This window comes from Ambystoma mexicanum, chromosome 4p (genome assembly GCF_040938575.1).
Source record: "Ambystoma mexicanum isolate Mex_15411 chromosome 4p, UKY_AmexF1_1, whole genome shotgun sequence".
NCBI classification, from domain to species: domain Eukaryota; kingdom Metazoa; phylum Chordata; class Amphibia; order Caudata; family Ambystomatidae; genus Ambystoma; species Ambystoma mexicanum.
In genome coordinates, this window is record NC_090927.1 from 524,297,727 (window position 1) to 524,320,441 (window position 22,715).

Genomic DNA, 22,715 nt, shown 5'->3' on the forward strand with positions numbered 1-22,715 from the left:
TTCAGTCCCTGATAAAATAGGGACATCTTTTTTTCTCTGGGCCATTCGGCTTCTGCCACTAGCCGGTTGAACTGCGTGACATAAGTCACCAGTTCCCTATTGCCTTGTCTTAAACTCAGCAATTCCCGATCTTTACAGAGGGTGGCTGCCTGTCGATTAAAGATTTTCTCAAATTCCCCAAGGAACTCATCCCAGTCATACAAGACAGCATCGTCTTTTTGAACTAAAGGATTCGCCCAAGAGGCGGCGTCCCCTGTAAGGTACGATATCACAAAGGCAGTACGTGCTTGAGCAGACCGAAAGGCTGACGCCTTGGTGAGGAAGTGGAGACGACACTGGGTCAAAAATGTAGAGAATTTTTGCGGATCCCCTGCATATCGCTCTGGAGGTGCAAGAGGAACTACGGCTTCCGGGGTTACATGTACCTGTAACGGGGTAGACGGTTGACCAGGTAAGGGCGATGCTTGGGCTGCTAAACTCCGTACTTGCGCGGACAAGGTAGCGTATTCTTGCCTGGATGCGGCTAACTCCCCTTGCAAATCCTGCAAGGCTTTAGCAATCTCTTCCATGACTGTTGTGAGGGTTGGCTGTGCCGCTCAGGCGCCTGGAAAATACGTGGGCTTGCGCTTCTGTCAAAGCACTCTGGTCCTAGGCGCAGGAGCGACGCAGTACCAACCACCCCCACTATGGTCGTGGAGCCTGCAAGTCGAAGCTTACGCAGGCTACCCGGACCAGAGCAGGGAAGGAGGGTTAGGGTCTCGTTGATTGGATAGGTTGGGGGAATATTAGGAAAACCGGATTGAGGATTGGGTAGTGGTTGTGGATAGGACGGGGAATTTAGGGGAAAGGGTTGATTGTTGCACGCCTTCAATAGTACTTGGTACCAAGTAGCTTTTTACACTCCACTTCCACTTAGTCAGACTGAGGGCCACTGATTAATTCTACATACAAGTCTAAACCATGCACCTAGTTCAGTGCACAACTAATTAGCATTTTCAGCATGCACACTTAGCTCTGGTTTTCAGTGTCCTGTCCGTGATGAAGCCGTCAAGTCTTGTGGCAGGTCCGTAGTGTTCAGTGCTGGTCCAAGAAGCTAAAAGAAATAACACGAGTTAGGGTTTTGCCTCTGCATTCCCATAACCTTCTCATTCATTCCTCACACACATACAAACACAACATTTCTTGTTGCCACCCGAGCTCAAGTCACGGGCTTCTCAGTGTGCCCAAGTTCGCCACTTTTCTGAGGCTTTCCACTAGTTCCTGATGTGGAAAAAATGCCGTTATTTAACTTCCACAGGGGTCTTTCTTCAGACCGCCGCGGAACTTTTGCCACGTGTGTTTTCGCCTCCCGTGCCCCCTGTTCTCCCTGGTCCCAGGAGGCGGGAACACACGTTCAAGCCTTTCGTACGCTCCGCTTCCCCACAACAGATTGGCGGCGCGTCTAAGATACAGGCGCACTTATCTTTTCGGTAGGCACAGGGGCTAGGAATGGGCGGGCTAAAGCCCCCTGCGCTTCTCCCCCGATCCCTCTGATTCCCAAGATGGGTTTAAGAACTTATCTTGCAGGAGCGAGGGGCCGAACTGCTTTTCCGGCGGGGCGGGGCCCCTCGCGAGTGATTCTGGAGGAGCTGGGCTCTGCACGTCCTCTCCTTCCGAAGTCTCAAGCGCAAGCCCCGTGCCTCGGGGCTTGCGCATGCGCGTTGACGAGCCACACCCTGCTGGACTCCTGATTGGCCCGCGGCGCCCCCGAGCATGCTGGGAACTGTAGTCTTTGAAGGCTGCTTTTCTGCAGAAGGGGCACAGCAGCCTTTTAAATGGATACACTTTTCTGGGAATAACTCGTACACTCATCACAGCCCCCACCATGCCCCTCTGCACCCCCTGCCTAGGTCTGGTCTTGGCCCTGACAGCTGTATGTGACCCCTGGGGGAAGATGACGGATCATGCAACACAGAGGCACCCCAAAAACAAAAGTAAACGTGCACGCAACCCCTGGTAGACCACGTGCGTGGAAAAATGAACCTGCACTATGCTGTGGCACCCAGAAACACAAAAATAAGCGAACACGTGTTACACACAGCCTACAATGACCTCTGAAGGGATACGCGACACACGGGGGAACCACAGTTGGAAAATACGTGCGCAACTCACCGTCTGCCTTGAAAAAAAGAACTTGAAAAAGATGCGCAACACCCCCGCCAAAAGAAGAAAAGAAGGCAGTCTGAGGAAACTGGGAGTACGAACTGGAAACATTGTGAAGTAATCGCGTGTGAACCGACAAGAAGTACAAGAATCACTCGCTCGCTCTCCACAAAAAGCACGTACAAGAAAATAGCGTGATACTCGTACCTTTCAATCCAGCCCACACGTGCAACGTCACTTATGCGCTAAGGCCCTTTCCTCCAATAGCACGGTGATGTGCAGTTTTCTCACGTGCTGATTCACAATGCACCTGTGTTGTGGGGAACGCCCGCGCACGTAACGTCACTTACGCGCTTAGGGCCTTTCCTCGGATTTCACGCTGACGTGCACTTTAACGTGCCAAATCACTCCGTATCAAGCTGGCCACGCGAAAACACACGGAAGACCACACTCCTGCCCAAAAGGCCATTTTCCTGCCCCCAAGAGCCCCGAACACGCTCCCACCAGCCACCTGCAGCTGCTTGCCTGCTGCCCACGTGCCCTGCTATTTGGTGCCTGCACGTCAGCCACCTGCAGGGGTCCAGTTGCTGTGTCCACCCCTGCTGGAACAGAAGACTCCCGACTGGGATACCATCGCTCCACAGCCCAGCCCCAGGACCCAGTTGCCCACCCACGCCTGCCTCGGGGGTCGCCATGTCGGGGCAAACACCATCTGAGACTACGGTCGACCCCCAGCCAGAGAGGCAGAGGGCCACCAGCTTCAGTGAGAAGGAAGTTGGTGTCCTGGTGGAGCATGTCCTGGGGCATTATGATGCCCTCTTCGGAACATTGCGCGCCAACAAGGAAGGACTGGAGAGGATCTGGGAGGACGCAGTGGTTGCCGTCAATGCGGAGGGGGTGGCAACCCGTGACATCAAGCACGTTCGGAAGCACTGGGAGGACTTCAGGTCCAAGACACTCTACAAGGCCCGGCGCCTCGCGAAGGCAGAGGATGCAGAGGGGTGCCGGGTCAGCATGACCAACATCCAGATGAGGGTCCTGGAACGCGTAGGCCCAGCGCTCCACGCCCAGATCCTTCAGAGGCAGACCCGTCTGGAGTTGAGCAGTAAGTGGCCAAGCATTGTTGTGTGAGACAGGGCATATTGCAGTGTGCTGGTAGTCTGATACTTGCCTCTATGTGTGACATAGGCCATGTATGGATGTGTGTGTGCAGGAACATCATGGCCATGCATGTGAGACCAGTAATGTGTGAACCACATGGATGGTGCATGTGTTCCAATGCAACATGGGGAGCTATATGCGGAATGCACACATTAATGCATGCCAGTCTCTGTTCTTGGACATGGAGGGGGGGGTGAGAGATGGCTGCTGCTCTCATGTACATGTATGGTGCACATATGTGTGTGTGTGTGTCTGAGAAGTGTGTGTGTGACTTTGAAACGCCATGGATGCATGACACATGTCCGTGATGATGTGTAGATTCACTCATGCAGTGCGGTCACCGTTGTATCCACTGTGTCTATCCACTGTGTTTGTGGTGTACAAGCCATGATGCATGACCCTCCGGTGATGTGTGTGCATGGGATCATTGTGAGCCATGATGCATGTGAGTCTGAAGGCAACATTTTGGTTAAAAGAGGCCCTTGTACATGGATGCTGATGTTGATTGCAGGTGCTGTGCCTGTTTCTGCATGTGTGTTGCATGCATTCACCCATGTATTGTGGAGGGACAGGTTGGAAGTGACATTTGACAGTGCCACTCGTGTTATTGCTTCCTGTCTAGGGAATATTGTACTGTACCCTGATGCTATTGTTCTATGTCTCCCTCTACGCAGCGTCAAGTGAAGAAGAGGGCGGAGACGGCGCTGTGGAGCCAAGCGGCGGGGATGCCTCCACCGGGCGGCGATGCAAGGCCCAGCCACCCTCCCAGGAATTGCCATCATCCGGGAGCGAGGGGACTGGTGCCACGTCTGCCACTACGGCTGTAGCGGAAGGGCCGGGTTAGCCCCCACAGGGGCTTGCAATGGCGGAAGATGGTGTGGAGACATCCAGGTTGGTGGTATCCACAGAGGGGGAGGAGCCTGCTACTGAGCCGCACATGGGGACTGGTGGGGGTTGTACCAGTGGTGCAGTCCAGGGCCAGGAGGCAGCACAGGTCTCTGCAGAGGGGCCTGTGCATGTCGCTGTCCTTGCCCTGTGACTGCACCACCATGCACCAGCAGGGATGCCCCGTCCCAGGCCCGTCCGCAGGTAGGGGGGAGTGCCACGTCATCTGCCTCTCCACTACCTGCGGATGAGGGGTCCCATGAACGTATGGGCTCCGTCCTGGTTGGTGTCGTGTTGCGCATGCGTGACATTCGTGATGACGTGCGTGCTTCCGGGGTGGAGCACGCACACCATCACGAAGAGCAGTGTCGCAACGTGGCACTGTTGGGAGGGGCCCTGGTCGGTGGGTTCCTACATGTGTCGCACACTCTGGAAGACCTCTCCTCCTCTGTGGAGACTATGCGCCAGTCATTCTCCCTGCAGTCTTCCAGCCCAGATTCCACCAGGGCCCCCTGTGGACCTGGCCTGACCAGCACAGCCAGCTTGGTGGAGATCCCATCCCTGCCACAGTCGGGAGTCGGCAGTCCAGCAGGGGTGGACACCACAACAACTGGAGACCAGCTGATGGAGGATGTGTAGGCATCATCGGACAGGGCACATGGACCGCAGCAGCAGGCTCTAGGTGGGAGCAATGATGGCTCTGGGCCATTGACATCAGAGGGGCAGGCATCGGCCAGAGGGCAGGAGGGCCCTAGAATGGGTGTGTCTTCCGTGTGGCTGCGGTTGGGCCGGCGTATAGATGCGGAGCGGCGGCAGGCAGAAGAGGCACGGCTCACAATGGTCAGGGCGGAGAACTCCATGCGGAGGGCACTGAGGCGGGCCGAGTGCCTCGAGGCTATTCGCAGGGAGTTGGAGTCCAACATGGCATCGTCCCTGCGAACCCTCGGGGCCATGGAAGAGGACCGCCTCCAGGACATTGAGCAGGAGTTCGATGATGCCCTGGCCCGGGAAATCGGAAAGTGAGCCATCGGACTAGCCCGCCGCCATTGTATTGTAGTTTTTAGTGTTCGGTTTCATTTTCGTTTTCGTTTTCCTTTATTTTGGGGTGTTTGGACTTTGCCCCACACATTTGTATATAGTTTTTTTTATTAGGTAGTTTTTTTCATAGGTTTCTGTTCTTTCGTTGGGCTCATGGACCCTTGACAATTGATTGTACATATTTGGACAATGGATTTATTGGAACTTTTTCTTTGGATTTCACCATGGATTTTACTTTTTACGTTTCCTTTGGATTTGCTTTGGTGGAGGGAGAGTTTGTACTATTTTTCTTTTGGATTTCTTTGGATTGGTTATACTTTTCATGTACTCATCTTTTGGACATGCTTTTTCATTTCATGTTTGCAATTCTTTTATGCTTTCATTTCATTGCTTTATTTTTGTCCAGAACACATTTTGATATTTTACTTCCATGTGTGTAATTCGCTCTGAGTTCATGCATGTGAAAATGTGGATTTACACAATCAATGCCAACCAGTGTGTGTGGGTGTGATGGACATGTGTTGATGTACATAGTTGACTTTTGGTTTGTGTCTTGAGATAGGCATGTCAGTGTGGGGTGGATTGGGAAATCATTGCGTCTCAAGACTGGGGTAGCGTGCTGTGGTATTTTGGTGCAGATGTGGGCCATGATTGTGCATCTTTATGTCATGTAGGGGGGGACATGATTCGGGGCCTGCTGGCAGGTGCCCCCCACTGCTGGGTGGGTGGGGGTGCTGGGGGACATGAGTTGGTGATCACTAGTGCAAGGTGACATTTGGGCTGGCTTAGGGGCATGCCCATGGTGGATGGGCTGCATGTGGGACATGACCAGGGGTGCTGGGTAGTCCCCTGTGGTGTGGGCTGCCTGCAGGGGCCGTGGAGGGGGTAGAGGGCACACCTGGAAGGACCCACACTGCCAATTCACGTGTGGGACTCCCCGTGCACCCCACTGGATACACGTACCCCTCTCTCACCGCGAAATCGCGTGTGAAACTGCCCGCGAACCCCCGAAACACACGTACCCCGCTCGCACAGGGCCAATCGCGTGTGAAACTTTCTGCGAACTCCCGAAATACACGTACCCCGCTCGCACAGGGCCAATTGCGTGTGGAACTCCCCACGAACCCCAGTAATACGCGTACCCCGCTTGCACAGGGCCAATCGCGTGTGATTCTCCCCACGCAGCGGGGTACCTGTATTCGGAGGGGTGCGCAGGGAGTTTTACAGGCGTTTTCGTGGTTGGGGGCCTGTATGCTGGTCCACTGGCCTGTGCGCCAGGTACGGGATTTGTGCGCTGTACATGGCGCACGGGGAGGGATTGAGGGCGTAACTGGCGCTGCTGCAGGGTCGCTGCGCCACGGCTGTTAATGGATGTTAAAATCCATGAATACGCTGTGCATGGAAATGGGTTTTGGCACATGCGGCTGGCGCACACTGTCGCACGCGCACACTGTGCGCCAGCTGCATGTGCCACTTATGCGCTGAATTCTATGAATTACCCCCTTAATTTTACAGAAGATCAAGCTTATTTTGTAAACTACTTCTATGTCGGTAGACTTTTATTGATTATTATGTATTATACTGTGTCCCAACCAGCCTGTTTCCAGCCTAAGAGAACCTGCTCAGCTGCATTACCACTAAGTGAGCCATGGAAAGCTTGCATTAACCCCTGTTGCCCATCTAGTCTGTCTCCCTCGCTTGTGAATCCAGGGAAGGGTGTGCATCCAAATGCACACACAGGGACATCACGTGTCACACAGACTGCAGTCTGAGAAAACACAAAGCCACTATTCAAAGTGTGAATAGTTGGTTGCCACATGTATCCACCCCTGCTCCCATCCACATGCTTTTGCTCCCCTCTGTTCAATCCTGATCCAACATGCTGCTGGTGGAGGGTAAACGCTGATTGGCTCCTTTCACTGTAAAATAGGGCCTCAGGATTGATGTACACTGCGGTTGCTCGATGTTAGGCAGAGTTTGCATGCAGGACCCTCTTGGACCACTACACACAACTATGACTACAGGTGTAAGCAAAACCAACCTTTGGTATACCTCTGTACCACTTCGTTTTTGGGGTTCCATGTCTTAAAATCGTGGTAGAAATGGCTGTGAATACAAAATATTGTGGCAAAAATGCTGTGGTCTTGCTGCCACAATCATGTAAAGGATGCGGGAGACACCCCCGCATCCCCGCTCCCCTTAAATGGTATAATGGGGTACACCTTTACCGGGTCAAACCAAAGCATTTCTGTCGCAATTTTGATTACCTGATACCGTTTTTGGTAGCAAGCAGAGCAGCCAGACTTATCTCAAGAGGGAATGTGAGTTTGTAAGGGTGTTACACAAAGGTCTACAATGACAAGTATTAAGATAGACACTTGGACTCAAGGTTTCTTGGTAAAAACACTTCTTAATTTATTACACAATCATTTATAAGTAGTTGAGCTCCCTTGAAGTAGGAGCAAAATTGCATTGAAGTAGGAGCAAAAAGGAATAAGTTAGTAAAACAAATATTACAGTTACTCTAAAATAGTGCAAATAGTTTGAGTTCACCAGAGGAGTTGATTCAAAGCAATAGATAGGCCAAAGTCAATGGACAGATATCTTGTATAGGTAAAAACGGTTCTGGTATTTAAAATGGAAAAGTCTTTGCCACGGTTCTTAGAAGTAGTTCACGGAAGAAAGGTTTGTTTGTCGGGTCACAAGCTGACTAGGCCTACAAGTTGCCAGAGTTGTATGCGCTTTTGCAGTGAGAGGTAAGTTCTCTCGGTCTGGTTTTCACAGTACCTTACATTGAAGAAAAAGATGCAGCTGAAGACTCCTGCAGATCTCGCTGTTTCTGAGTCTCAGTCGTGGGGACAAGAGGGAGGGTGTCGGGGGACTCCTGCACTGCAAGGGGACTGGTCACCAAGTTAGCAAATTGGCAATTCTTTGATTCTGGTAGCTGTTTCTTGAAGCACACAAGCTGGTCTCCTTCCCCCTCATTAATCCTAACCAGCTCAGAGAATGGTATTTAGGTGTCTTATGAGTTGATTGGTCCAACCAACTCAAAGCAAGAAGTCGTCCTTGAAGGGGCTTCTATGTCGAGAAGAACTTGGCGATTCGGACCTGCAGCAGGGCTCCACCGGGCAAACCAACGACCCAGTAGTTGCAGCAGCTGTCCTCTTCCAGCTCGTCTTCGGTTGTTTCGTTCCAGTGGTAGACTCTGCCTTTCAGTCCAAGAGACTCGCCTTTTAAACAGTTTTCTCCCATTAATTCCAGCCTAGATGCTACTCACACAGCAGGGTGGCTGTCCTTGCTGGACAGTCAGCCAGCCAGCCAATCACACCAGAGTGCATTTGGGTCTCCTAGAAGACTAAGCACAGGGAGTTTCGGGCGCCTCCCTCACTTCCTGCCCACTCCAGACACTCGGGAGCCAGAGGCGGTCTTCAGTCTTGAAGCCCGCCAAAGACGTAGGAACAAAGGGACCAAATCTGGTTTGGCGCGCAGAGACAAACTCTAGAAGGACCTTTCCAAAAAGAAATGGCGAAAAAGAAGACCTGGGCCTGTGTAAACAAAGGGGCTTTTGGCACCATCTTGAAAAACATGGCTCCCGCGATTTTTAGCCACTGGTGTTCGGGGTCTGGAAAAATCATGGTAGTCAGTTGTAAAACCACTGCCACCAGCCATTTCGATAGGAAAGGGTAGCATTTGACTGCTACATGAGTTTCTAGACACAGGGAGACTAGGTAACCCCTCCATCACTTTATAGGAAGATAGTTTGTGTGGGTCCAGGAATTTAAAGAGACTAGTAAAGTCAATTTAACCTTACATTCTCTGGGAAATGGTAGTTTATCCCAGAGAAGGTATTTAAACCTTGGGACAGCCTAAAAAGCTTCCCTGTGTTACTGCACTGAGGATGCTGTGTGACACCCCAAAAAAAGATGATGCATATGGCATTGTCTAAAACTCCATAACCAAAAGAAATAAACACAGAATTAAAAAGGTCAAAATCCCAAAGTTTAGCAAAACAGCTGGAGCTTTACTTTAATGGAGATATTCAATAATATCAGAAGACTTAAGCCTCAGAAGAGGAGCTGTTTAACTTGAAACACGTGTTAGGCTGACTTTTCATTACAATAAAATATCTGCAATCAAGCTTGAAATCATTTGGAATTTGGCGCAGTGAATCTAGTTGTTTTTGTACTGTTCCTTTATTGTGGCATGTTGGGCAACATACCCACAAGCTGCAGTTTCCTGCAGCCTTTTTTCCTCCCCTGATCCTCTTTGCAAGTGCTTTGGACTCTGCCGACTGTGTTGCTACTACTTACTTTTTCAGGATTTGTCGGCCTACACATTGGAACAAAGTAAGAAATGCATGCCCTTAACCAAATGGCTGCAGGAGGGGAATGGGTGTGCTACCGTTGGCGGTTCCCCTTTGCTCTTTTGAGTATGGTGGAATTACAAATTCAAACACGGGGAAGAGGTAAACCAACTGTTGGCAGAGCTGCAGAAAGAAAAAGGAACTACCCTAGAGAGAGATGGCCAACGCAAGTTGCACAAGTGTTTAAATGGTGCCTTTGTGCAGCCAAAGGGCTGCCAGAAAGTCAAAAAAAGTCAAGGCATCCCAATCAAAGGCCCCTGGCTGAAGAGGGGGCTTGTGAGTCGACTGATGTTTGATTCGTGTTTGAGGTGGGAGGGTGGTGTTTCGGGAAGTTTGCAATGTTGTTGTTCGGCGGGGATGCTCACTCTGTTACCCTAGTGACCTGGGTGTTTCGAGAGTTGGGGCATGGCACCCCAGATGGGTATTGATACCTGAGCATGTTGCATATGTTAAATCAGTTGTAGCAGTGGTGGGGGACACGTGTGTTATATTTTCGACGCGTCATGGGTGTACTGGCTTGACCACGGGGGAGGACAGGGGGAATAAAATGAAATTTGAAAATGGTTAATTGGAAATCTGCCGCCCTGAATGTGACGGGCTGAACTCCCTGATTAAAAGGTTGCTGACTGCAATCCTGTTGCCTAAAGCCCATTTGGCTTTTTCTCTACAAGAAACACACTATAGGGAAGGGAGGGAGCGGGTATTGAAGGGGGCAAATATTGGACAAGTATATACTGGGCCTCACACAGGACCAGTAAGAAGGAGAGGGTGGGGATGATCCTGTCTTGTTACATGCAGATGAGGGAGGTCCAGGTACAGAGAGGGTTTTGGGGTCGGTTCGTAGCAGTGAATGGCCTTCTGCAGGGGAGCAAGCTCAGATTGGTGTCCCTGTATGCTCCCAATGCCAACCAACTGGCTTTCCTTTAGAGGGTGTATGCAGTATTGGAGGACTGGGGGGGGGGGGGGGTCCGCACTAGTGGGGGGTTGATTTTAATGCTATCGCACATCCAACCGTGGATTGGTGGTCTGTGCGGGGTGAGGGAGCATAAGGCCTTTGCGCTGTTGCTTCAGGATCACTTTTGGCTGGATGTTTGAGGTCCAGGTATCCTCACTCGGGTGGGTACACCTTTTGTCACCCCTGCACCAAATTTATGAGGATTGATCTCTTTGTCCCCCAGGAACAGGAAGCTATGGTGGGGTCACCAGCAGAGAAAGCAGTGACCTATTCTGACCACAGAGGATTGGTGGGTGGAGGAGGGGAGGGGAAGAGTGGGGCCCCGATGCAATGATGTTCTGCTTAGGAACACTGTGTTTCGTCTCTATTTGCGAAAGGAGATTGGCCTCTATTTTGAAACCAATGTCACAGGGGAGGTGCAGTGGAAAATGGAATGGGAGGCTGCCAAGGCTACGCTCAGAGGCCTCCTTATAAAGGAGGGAACCCGGGGTGGGGGAGGGAGAGGACGTGGGTAGAGCAGAAGCTGCGAGAACACTTGCAGGGGATGAGAGCACAATTAACATAAAAAAAGGAGCCCCAATGAGCTTGTACACCTTGGTTAGAAATGTGTAAGCTAAGCTAAATTGGTAATTAGATATACTTGGGGTGTGGGGGAGAGTAATACCACCCTGCCACAAGGCTGCAAGTCATAAGAGAAATAAAGAAGCGTCCCAAAGAAATAAGGACACTTGCGTCCCCTGCACACCACTATCCTGCAATGCAGTAAAAATTATATAAAATCTATGACTGTTCTGATTATGACAAAAACCAAAGAAGCACTTATTTTCCCCTAAAATATAGTTATTTTAATCAAACCATATATAGAACAGAGCTCAATGCGTTTCGTGATTCCACCTCCATCAGGAGCAACATTATTTCATCATTCCAGTACATTTCAATCTTCCTGTTCTTCAAGGTAAGAACAACAAATAAGGATCAACAAAATATCATATCAGTCATCTCAAACAGAAAATCATTTACATTTCAATTGTGTTATCTCTACAATCTCCCATGTTCAAGAGACATTATTCACCTGGATTATGGAGTGAGCCAAAACTCGTTGTGTATTGAAATTCTCTGAAGAGAAAATCCTCATCAAAGTTGGATGCCCACTGTGTAATCTATCAGTCTAAGAAAAGAGGAATGTGTATAGTACAACTGGTTTAGGATGTGGGCCCTGCAGCACAGCCTGTATAGATGCATGTAACTATTGATATCCCACAGGCTATTACGTTATAAAGGATGGAACCTTAACTCTAATATTGGTATAAGTCTACATGTGCTGAGATCTAACAAGAATTCGTCATGCAGTGGCTCACAGATGGATCTTCAGTTCTCAGAATCTTTGTTCAGAACGTCCACTGTTACAGGGAATGCTGATGGATGAGTTTAGAATCACTTGTTAAAATCACTCCTTCAGTGTACAAGCTTGAAGCTGTAAATGTGACAGTACGGTTACACTTTCCACGTAAACTTCACAAATGAGCTTTCACGCGTGAAGATCTTTTCTGGTGGCAAACAAACGATTTATCCTCTCATTGAAGCTTTTAACATATTAAGCACAAGGAACCCTTTGTCCATTCACATTACAAGTGTTTCAAAAAACGCTTTAAAGACACAGCCTTTATATTCAGAATGTGTATGAAATAGCACTCACAGGTGGCGAAAACTAAAACGTTTCTCTTACTGTGCATCACACATTGTCATTTTCATGCTAGATATTCCTCTCACCCAGGATTGACAGAAAGAAGAAGCTTGGTTACTGGATGTTACCAAAAAGGGGTTTGCTTGGACGGAAGTCATCTGGTAGCCAACAGCATTCTGAATCTCGGTTCCTGAAGGCTCTGAAAAGACAACTGGACCCAAACTTGCAAGATGGTTGGAAATTGCATATTCTAATAATGAACCTTTTCACTGCATTAGTCCAGAGAATATAACAATCACTATTATTGCATTTTTGGGCCATCCATCACCTCTGTGAGCCTTACTTTTTGCTGAACACGACACACCAATAAAGTATTTAGGTCTGCAGTAAATTATGATGTAATTACTGCTTCATTGCTTGTGAGGCGCTTCCAAAATCTAAATAAATAGCATTTGAGATATAAATGAAGAAGAGAGGGGTTCCCAGGAACACATCCACCGCTCAGTCTCCCAGAGTGACTGAAGTTTCCTCTTTAATCAACTCTGGATGGGGTCGAGGGGTATTGGAGGTACCCCGGAAAATATTGGTAGTTTCAACATTTGCGGCCTTGACCAACATTATTTTACACTGGGGAGAGGGGAGCGCTCGAGACAAAACATTTGAGACTGCTGCTGTAAACCGCCATGCAAACTGTTGCAAACACACACTCAAGACCCCTTGGTACTCTGTATTTCTCTACCTGTTGGAGTGTTCGCTACCAATGAAATAGAATACATGTTGCAATCAATGGTGTGAGTCTGGGAGCAAAATATATTGCATGGGCACTGCTCAGTCCTTGATGCAAGCAGGGAGTAGCCCTCATATTTTTTGGCCTTATTACATCCCTTTTAAATAATTTGTTAGTTTCTGCTATTAGATGGCGCTTGCACCACCTTTAAGCCAAAACATTTGCATTAGAGTACAGATAGGGAGAAATGTCATGTGAGGAACACACAGTTTGTAGGTGTTTGGTTATTTGCCCACCCATTGACTGTCCATAGCCATGCTAAACAATGTGGCCATTCCCACTCAGTTCCTGCCCTCCCCACCCAAAACCACTCCTCAATGGAACTCTTGGAGTTTACTTTTATCAAACATTGCCATCAAACTTTTCTTTACTTTTATCAAACCTTGCCATCAAACTTTTCTTGTAGTGCCCGACAGTGTTTTTTCAAAGCAGTCTGTGAGGCGGTCAAAGAGGCAATGGAGATAAAAGACGACCCCATTCTAACTTTCAGACCCAGCCCCCAAAAGGTTAAATCAGCAGGGCAAAGTAAAACTACATGTCCCATAACCCACCACGAGAAATGGGGCAAGGTGGGGGAAAGGACAAAATGAACAAAGGATGCGGTATAGGTACAGCCCAGTCATATGGTATAGTGGCCGGTACACACAGAAGTACAGGTTGGGATGGACAAACAGTGCATGGAACGGGGTGGATTGGGGGAAGGAAAACGCTGCAGGTGTGGGAAGTGGGCAGGAAAGGCGGGTGGAGGCTGAATGGAGGGGAGGAGCAGAGCGTGGTTTAAAAGAAGCCCCGGGAAACTCACCAGGTGCCTCTCATTACAGCGGCAGCCCTGGCCGGAGACCACAGAGGAGTGAGTGGGAGGAATCCCCAGGTGCTGTACATTGGGCATACTAGGAGGCTGAAGGAGCGGCATTGCGGAGATCCTTATCAAGAGGCAGACTCTCTGCCAAGAAAGGCTCGAGGAGTGGCAGCGCAGAAATACACACCCGAGGCAGATTCACTGACAAGGGAAACCCGGCTGCAAGCCATTTCAAAAGACAGTGCTTCCGTGGGTTTATCTTTTCTGTTTGTTTTGAAATCCCATTTTGGACAGCTGGTGAAGGAACAGAAAGCTAGCGTCCGAGAAAAGGAATTTATGTGAGCTGTTTATGATTCATTCAAAGAGGCGAGAAGCCTAAGAGGACATTCCTACGAACACTGAATTGATTAACCCTTTTCACCGCAAGCCGGCTGAGGCAAAAATAAGCATGTTTTGCTGTTTATACTGAGGGGCTGGTGGAAAGGTTAACACAGCAATAAATCTTAACTTATTAACCCTGCATCCAACTACAGCCTACTAGTCTTTTGAGAGTTCATGGCTTAATTGGTGCTGTATACCCGGTACTAGTGTAAAACAAATTCTTAACCAGGTCTGCCTTCACCCACTCGAATTATGAGCACTATGCGTGTCCTTCACTGACATCCTGTTAAAAGCAAGCATTGACAAAGCCAGTATTTTTGGTATTGGGCAGTCAGGTACTGCTATTTGATGCCAGGTACTCGCACCATTTTGCATATGCTTCCATAAATAGCCAGATGTCTAGCAAGTGCTTTTCCCATTCCTACACAAAAGCCAAAACTGTTGGCTTTGCCAATGCTGGTTTAACACAGCAGCAGGTATCTCCCACACCAATATTTAGGGAGATGTTGCCTTTGAAACTCTGCTACCAGCAATTAGTTGATCTCCATTGGTTATGTTGTTTTTGTCCGACCATGGATTATAAAAAAAAAAAACAGACTTGCGTCTCTGCTCTGTCAAGTGTTTCGGGCTTTGTTCACTTTCATGTCCCTTCCCAATCTTGAAAAGGTCATCTTCTACAGGCTATAACTCTCAGCAGGCTTTTTGTCTTTGTCTCTGGGTCACATTTTAGTCAGTAGTTGTGAAACAAGCCTCCGCATTGCAAACTCTTAATCTTCTCTTCCATTTGTGGATTGATCTAAATTACTGTCTGGAATATAAATGCCACCAGGCTCTTTGTCTTCTATCTCTATAATTGTCTGGATGTAGCTCAAGCTTGTTCTTCTGCGCCCTTTCCTTTGTCTCCAAATCAGGAGCCGAATTTATGGCACCCAAGGCAGAGTCCTGAACACTTTTTTGAAGCTTGGTTGCTTGTGATTTATGGAGGGAGACTGATAATTCCCTGTTCCACCTCCAGGTCCTACTTCAACCTGCTGGTGTGCATCCCTTGCCACTTGAGCCCCTCTGCTACTCATAGGAGAGTCCTCTAATGTGACCTAGTTGCATCTCGTGCAAGAAATTTGCATCAAGCTTTTTAAGGCAGAAATGTACCTTTTCCAACATAAAGGATTTTTTATTTAGAAAACTGACAGTGCTCTGCTAATGTTTGTTTCCACTTTATGGTAAATATTTGGTAATTTAATGTTAGAATATTTTTCATGCCCCTTTTTAAACAATACAATACAATATGTTCCCTATTTAGGAAACTAGTGTTGGCAAGAGCGTCTGCTAGGACTGAATTACGTGTGTGGGGGTCTCTTGTCCCATTTTATGAGACACCTACACTTTTTGCTTGTTGCTTTTTTGGGGTCATTGACATTCTTGTGGCCACAAGATCTTCTCCTGTCACTACAATCCTGTTTGATGAGCTTTTTGCATGCTAACCCATATGGCTTCTAGGACAGGGTTGCTTAATTACCATAGTTTGGCACCAGGCTGATCCCTTCACCGTGTGTCTTGGGATCTAAGGTGGTGGCGGCGGCTCTAATTTAGTTTTGGCAGGGTGCAGTCCTTTTTTTTTTTTTTTTTTTTATTTTTATAATTTTTTTTTTTTGGTTCTGCATTTGTAGCTCAAAATATCAGTATAGTAGTCACTGGGGTAATATGGGCTTTTTAAGCCCCTTTACCAATCATTTTATTTTAGGTCGTCGCTTTGGTTTGTGCAGACCACAAGGTAGGCCTAAAATGGCTGTTGTTCTGACATGGGCTCACTCCAAGGTAGCCCTGTACCCCTAGCTTCCACCCCGTAGTTTAAACTAGGTATGCCTGGTTTTCTTCCCGATATTGGATATTTTTTGGACCTTGTTGATGAACTGGTTATTAAAAATATTAGTGCCTGCACGATGGGTGATTGTAAGGGTATCTGTATGATGTGTGATAGTGGTTGTTATGTGAATCGAGTAGGATTCTGAGAAATACCCATAGTCTCCTCTAGATAAACTCATTCACTGTGGAAATGGCCAAACGGATAGGAGCAAACTAGGCCCTGTTCAGACCGGTACTGTTTGACTGATTTTATTTGACTTTGTTGGCCCACTGGGCATTGTTTTAAATTGCTGTACCCCTTCACTTCCTCTAGGTTCATACTTGGTATAGGATTTAGCTGTGTATGATATGTTTTCCCTGTACGCTAGACAGTAACTGGTCATGTGTTGGCATTGTGGGTTCTGAACATGACCAAGTAATTTGAGTTGCTTGGGTCTAGGCATTCTCGTTATTCGCACACCTTAGCATTATAATAATCCAGGTGTATTTCGAAGTATAGTTCTTGTATAAGATACAGGAGTGATAGGGGTCATACTAGGACCTTTTTTCTGTTTTTACCTACACTGTGGTGTATTGTGTCCTAAACTGACCTTCTAGTGGCTATGTTACTGTGTAATAAAGTGTATATTTTTGAGTTGCATACTTTAACTAAATGTACCTGTCCACCAGCTGTCTCGCCTCCCTTGAGTGTAGACTGACTGCTCTGCCATAGATACTTGTAAAGGGAGTTTGATCTATCTTTTGGTTGGAATCCAGTCTTACCCCTAGGATAATTTCACACCTCTAACCAGGTGGCTCTGGACACCTCCCACTAGCAGCTTCATTTTCGGTTTTTCAGCATGTTCTTAGTAGACCGTGATTGGGGTGTGTTAGCCATGCGTCCAAGTGTCAGTTCTGGTGTTAGTTGGAAAGTAGCAACAGTTAACTGGAGTAACTACAAGTTGATACACTTTGAAAAATTGTTATTTATCAAAGTGGGTAGTGATAATATCCCTGGGATAGAGCACAACCAGTTGGATACTGGTTGGCTTTGTTTGCGGGAATTGGTGACTATATGGTAGCAGATATCTTAAATGTAGGCTTGGAGTGAACTCAGGAATTTAGAATCCTGAAGCATTGGTTAGAATGGTCTTAATTTTAGTACGATCTGTGATTGTCTTTTCTTTTGGAGCTGTTTGGATCCTGTGGGTGGTAGGTGATTTATTTTAATTCTATTCTTGATTTTATTTTGTTCAACGCAAAGAATATAGTTGTAACAGAAGTGTTAGTATGACCCATTCATTTCATGTGTGCAGCATTTATTAACAATATAATATATTTAATGGCTCTTATTTTTGCACAGTAGCATTATTGACATTCTTATTTATTTAAGAGGAGTTAAGTGTCTTTTATCGTTTTATGCTGGATTGTTTTGCATCCTTCGTGGCACTTGAGGGCTTCTTGATTTGTCTCCTTAATTCTTCCATGTGTCGTTTTATTTTATTGGACAGCTGGGTGAATGCGTGTATTGTGTTGTTGGTGCACAAGCCCCTTACTGATTGATCTCATGAGTTGTATTTGAATTTCAGTATGTTAACTGTGTGTTGTCTAAACTCTAAATAAACTTTTGAACTGAATTGTTGAATCCTATTTTGATGATGCAGGTGAAGGCTTGGATTAAAAGCTGAAATTGCGGTATAAAACGTCAACTAAGGCTGAAGAGAAAAGCCTGAGAAGTTGTCACGATGACCTCTGCTAAGCTAAGCAGCTCTGCGGATGAAGTAAAAAGACTGCAGATCACTGTTTGTGAGCTTCAAAATGAGCTTCAAAAGTCACAGAACCTTGGACGAGGTGATTTTGACATCCATGCAGAACTCCGACGTAAATTGAATTTGGCAGAAAGGGAAAAACTGGAAATATTGACCAATTGCAATGAAAAGCTATTAAACTGTGAAAGCCAGACAGCTAAATTACGATCACAAGTTGAGAAAGGAGAAGCTATTAGGCAAAGTCTTGAATATGAGTTAGCTGTTGCCAGGAAAGACGCTGGAGTTGAAAGATGTGTTTTAGAGAAAATGCTTGTGAACGCAAATACTGAACAGGAAATGCTCAAAGCACAAAAAGAAGAGCTGCAGAAAAAGTTGAGCGACCTTCAGAAAATTCTTAATATTTCACAGCACAATTGGCAGGAGGAAGAGAAACAGCTAAAATGGAACTTGGAAGAAAAGGACAACATTATAAAAACGTACAAAAAAGAGAACGAATTTTTGACTTCTGAGAGAAATAAACTTGACAAGTCACTTCAAGAGAAGGATACAATTATCCAAAAGACACACAAAAGGTTGGAGGAGTTGGAAACAGAAAGGATTGACTGTCATGAATCAATCAAACGTCAGGAAAAGGATCTGAATCGCTATTGTGAAAGAGAACAACAACTGAAACATGAGATTGAGGCTGCCTCATTGAGGGAACAAAAGTTGAAAGATGATATTGAAGCAGAGTGTGCCGCTTCTCGTGATTCTAAATTTAATACAGACCTACTGCACTTGCGGATTAAAGAAATGGAAAAAGCCTTGCAGACAGAAAAGGTCTGTCAAGCAGAAACCATTTGTAATTTGGATAAAATCCGGACACTGTACAAAGAGTTAGAAATTATTTGTGAGAAGGAAAGGGCAAATGCTGAAGCATGTTCTAGAAAGCTGTCACAGCTGCAGGAAGACTGCATTAGTACGGTGAAAGAGCTAAAGGAAGAACAAGAGGAGAAGGATGGGGTCATTGCAGACCTTGTACAAAAATTTCAGAAAAATGAAAAATCTTATCTGGATATACAGAAAGACCTTGAACAGATAAAAGCACGTAATATCACTCTTGAAGATTTGCATAGAGATTTCCACAGGGATTTGCAGGCCCTAGTGAATGCCTTTTTCATCCCAAGTGTTAAAAGTAGAACTCGCACAGATGACTGTCAAAGCCCTAGTTTATCCATTAAGGCACTGAGAGAAACTCTGTTGACGTATGAGTACCAGATAGCTCAGAGAAATAGTGAGCTGGGGGACACTAAAAAGAAATATGAGGAGAAAGGTAAAGAGGCAGCGACTGCCCAGGAGTGTAACTCTTACCTAAGTAGAAGATTGCAGGACACAAACAAGAAATTGACTCTGGTCAGTGTGGAGTTGGATGAGCTTCGTGAAGTTTATGTAAAAAGCAAACAGTTGATAGACGATTTGCAAAAACAATTGCAGCTCACAAACCAGTCCTGGGACAGAGACAAAGAACTTTTAACGGAATGTCACCATCAGGCAGAGAGCCTTATGCAGTCAATAAAGGTGGATGCAGAGGATACGAAGAGGGATTTATATGGTATATATCAGCATCTTGTTTCTGGCAGTAGGCTACAGTCAAGGACCGATGTCCTGATGGGTAACTTCACAATTCGTGAACTTTATGACTCCATACAGGAACACATTAATTACTTGCTTGAAGAACTTGAGAAGGAAAAGCAAAAGGTATGTAGGTACGTTAAAATGCTTCAGGAAAAGGATGATGCTATGAGGGCTCTTCAGCGGACCCATGAAGAAACCTTGGAAGAAATTACTGGTGCAATGAAGGATCAGGAAAAAAGTTGCGAGAAACAGAAGGACGATTTGACACTACACTTCTCTTCTCTTCTCAAGGAGTCTCAGTCAAGGGCTGACCAAAGTCAGGAGATTTTTGATCAAACCAAAGAAAGGTTTGCTGTGCTTGAAAAGGTGAAGGACAGATTGTCTCTTGAAAATTCCAAATGTAAAGATCAGTTAGTCAACAGTCAACAAGAGAGTGCTTCTCTCTTGATAGCTTGTGCCCTCATGGCAGGGGCTTTATGCCCTCTCTATAACCGATCATGTGCACTGTCTTTCCAAAGAGACATTCTCCAGGAGCAGCTTAAAACCTATGAGGTTGTGAAACAAGAAATTAGGGCAATGACACAAGCTTTCTCCAATGCACATGAAAAAAAGAAGCATGACTCCAAGATAAAGAACAAACATCCTAAAAGCATGATCCATGTTTTCCGAAAGGGTGTTATTGCCGTTTTGGCAGCAAATAGACTTCAATACTTGGGCCAGTCATGCAACTCTCTTTTCACCTGGATTGATGTCATCAATGAAGGTGCAGGAATCGTAGTCTGTGGTGGATCACCAAGGGAGTTATCGGGGCAGAAAAGCGAACAAAGACGTTTGCATGAGCTAGTGAGCTGGTTTCGAAACTCTGACCATTTTTGTTCTGTTATACGCTCTGTATCTGACTTACAGAAAATTCTGAGCACAACGGATACGTCTGCTCGTTCGAGTGGACATTTAATTGTAAATGCTGCCAGATGTTCTTTTTCCAAGCTAATGGAACATTTTTGTCTCCACATGACCAATGTACCTGTGAGTAGAAATCTTCTCAGAGCTAATGCAGGCTCATTGTCTCAAAGGTTGGCCTGTGGGCTTCATAAAGTTGATTCAAAGGCTGTGAAAGCGGGTTTCATTAGCAAAGAACCCATACTGAAATGTTTAGCAGCCTTGCAGAGACAAATATGTGAATTTATGCAAAGACTACAAAAATGTGAAGAAGAACGACGGGCTATGCGCCTGGAGAAAGCCGCCTTAAAATGTACAGTTGAAAAAGTCATCATAGAAGCTGATGACACTCAAAATCGCCAAATACAGGGTTATTCACACTCTAATCTATCTAAGGTGAAGTCAGAAATGCGAAGAAAAGATGCATGTCTTGGACAGATTAGTACACACATTAGCAATCCAGATCAGGAAAGGCATGAACTAGAAGACAGTATCCATAAGGCAGAAAATTGTCTTCAATTATCAGCAAAATAAGTATCTAGGCACATAGGCATGCTTTTCTTTTAAAACTTTCACACTTGAAGTAGTAGCCAAAGATACTACAGTGTAAGAAAAAGGTAAACCTGTTTTCTCTCTTGCAATTCATTGATAAAACATCATGGACCCATTTCATGGAAGCCAAGAGATCCTAAAACAGTTATTTTGCGTGCTGGGTAACCTGTTGTATTTTCTGATTACACAATAAAATGTTGTGTTGATTCTTAAGATGCTACTTACTGTTGCATTTTCTGATAATTGTGTGTTCTGACAATTTAATTTGTCGCACCATAACTGCTAATACATTTATTGCAAAAAATGATGGTGGCAACCCAATTGCATTTCAGAGCATAACTATAGACGCAAACGTGTTATTGCTGCAGGGCTCAGGAAAGGTCACTTTGCATGTAAACTAGTGCTATGGTTATGTATCAATATTTACATCTGGTGAATACTAGGCGAAAAGGACAAATGAAGTAATGTGATTGGTCAGATTGGGGTGCACAAGTCCTTGTCTTTAAGGAAACCATGCCTCTGTGAACAGTAAAATAAACTGTATACCACACTATTCTCTCCCAGAATAAAGTGTTTCTCCAATGCAACAATCGAGTCACGTTCAGTCACTCAGTCAGCCTAGAATCGGCACCGATGTATTTTGTCACCAGTTTCCTCTCGTTTGGTTTGCTGTCCCTATCTATTTTAGTCTGTAAGTTCAGCCTCAAAATGCCAGTTTGCCAGTAGCCAATGGCGCGTGAGAAATGGTGTGCTGTGTACATTTAGAGAATCAAGGTGGGGGGGGGGTGAGGTTTTATGCCTGGCTAGTAGATTGCAACCATGTGCAGATTTATATAGTCATCATTTTTTGAGGATTAGTCTTTCAGTAACTGCATAGAATAATCAAATACAGTTTTTGGCTTATTTGTATATTGTCGAAGGAGCCCATTGTGCAGTATTGCCAGCCTTAAAAAAAAAAAAAAGGCACTTAAATATATATATTTTAAGGATAAACCTCCAATGTGATCCTATTTCCTTTCAATGGTTTAATAATGAAAACCTCTTAAGTTGAAGGAATCAAACTCTCGGTTTATTAATATACAAAGCTTTTATTTTAATAGACGCATTTGTAGGTGATTTGTCCATGTAGTTTTCTGATGTTTATTGGTAGGTACACCATATTTCAAATGTATTTTCTGGTTAACAAGGCATTTAATCTGGATTAGTGTGTGCAATGGTCTACAAAGATGGAACTTCTCTACTGTTGAGAACAGAGGCTGTTCCATTGGTTGGTTCACGCTAGAGTGCATGAGGTAGGTGGCAGCCATAATTCAGCACAGCGAACAAGCTTACTTGTAAACAAAATGTCTTGCCCACATTAAAAGAAATATATAAATCCTATGACTGAGTAAAGACCATTGTGGACATCCCAACTTAAATTTGCACTGTACTATTTCACAGTAACCCTAACACAAACTACCATATAACCTGCAGGCTGTGCCATTACAATGGAAAATGTCTTCTCAGCTGGGTGGCATCAAGCTGACAGTAATTGCATTACCCCAACGGTAGTCTACATCTCAATGTTGAATATTCCAGAATGGCCCGCCAGACCCAAGACAAGTTGACCAACTGAATTACAACTGCTCCAAACTTCACACATCATCGGAAGATGCATTTTGGCACTCTTCATTTATGCTGTACATGACAGATGACCCACACTGGCCAATTATTCTTCTCCCTTAAGCTATTGTTCTTATGCTGAAGCAAAAGCTGTTGAGTTAGTAAATATGGCAGTGTCCTCTTTAGAGAAATCTTCCTATAA

The 22,715-nt window shown here is 45.9% G+C and overlaps 1 protein-coding gene across 1 annotated transcript in view; it reads left to right on the forward strand.

The window, feature by feature from the left end:
• LOC138453331 (coiled-coil domain-containing protein 171-like) overlaps positions 1-21,501 on the forward strand; it is a 70,509-nt gene extending 49,008 nt beyond the window's left edge. Inside the window, exon 4 of the mRNA XM_069606053.1 lies at positions 17,702-21,501. Coding sequence (XP_069462154.1) covers positions 17,783-20,893 — 3,111 coding nt within the window. The 5' untranslated portion in view covers positions 17,702-17,782 and the 3' untranslated portion in view covers positions 20,894-21,501. The remainder of the gene's footprint in view (positions 1-17,701) is intronic.
• The last annotated feature ends 1,214 nt before the right edge of the window (positions 21,502-22,715 follow it).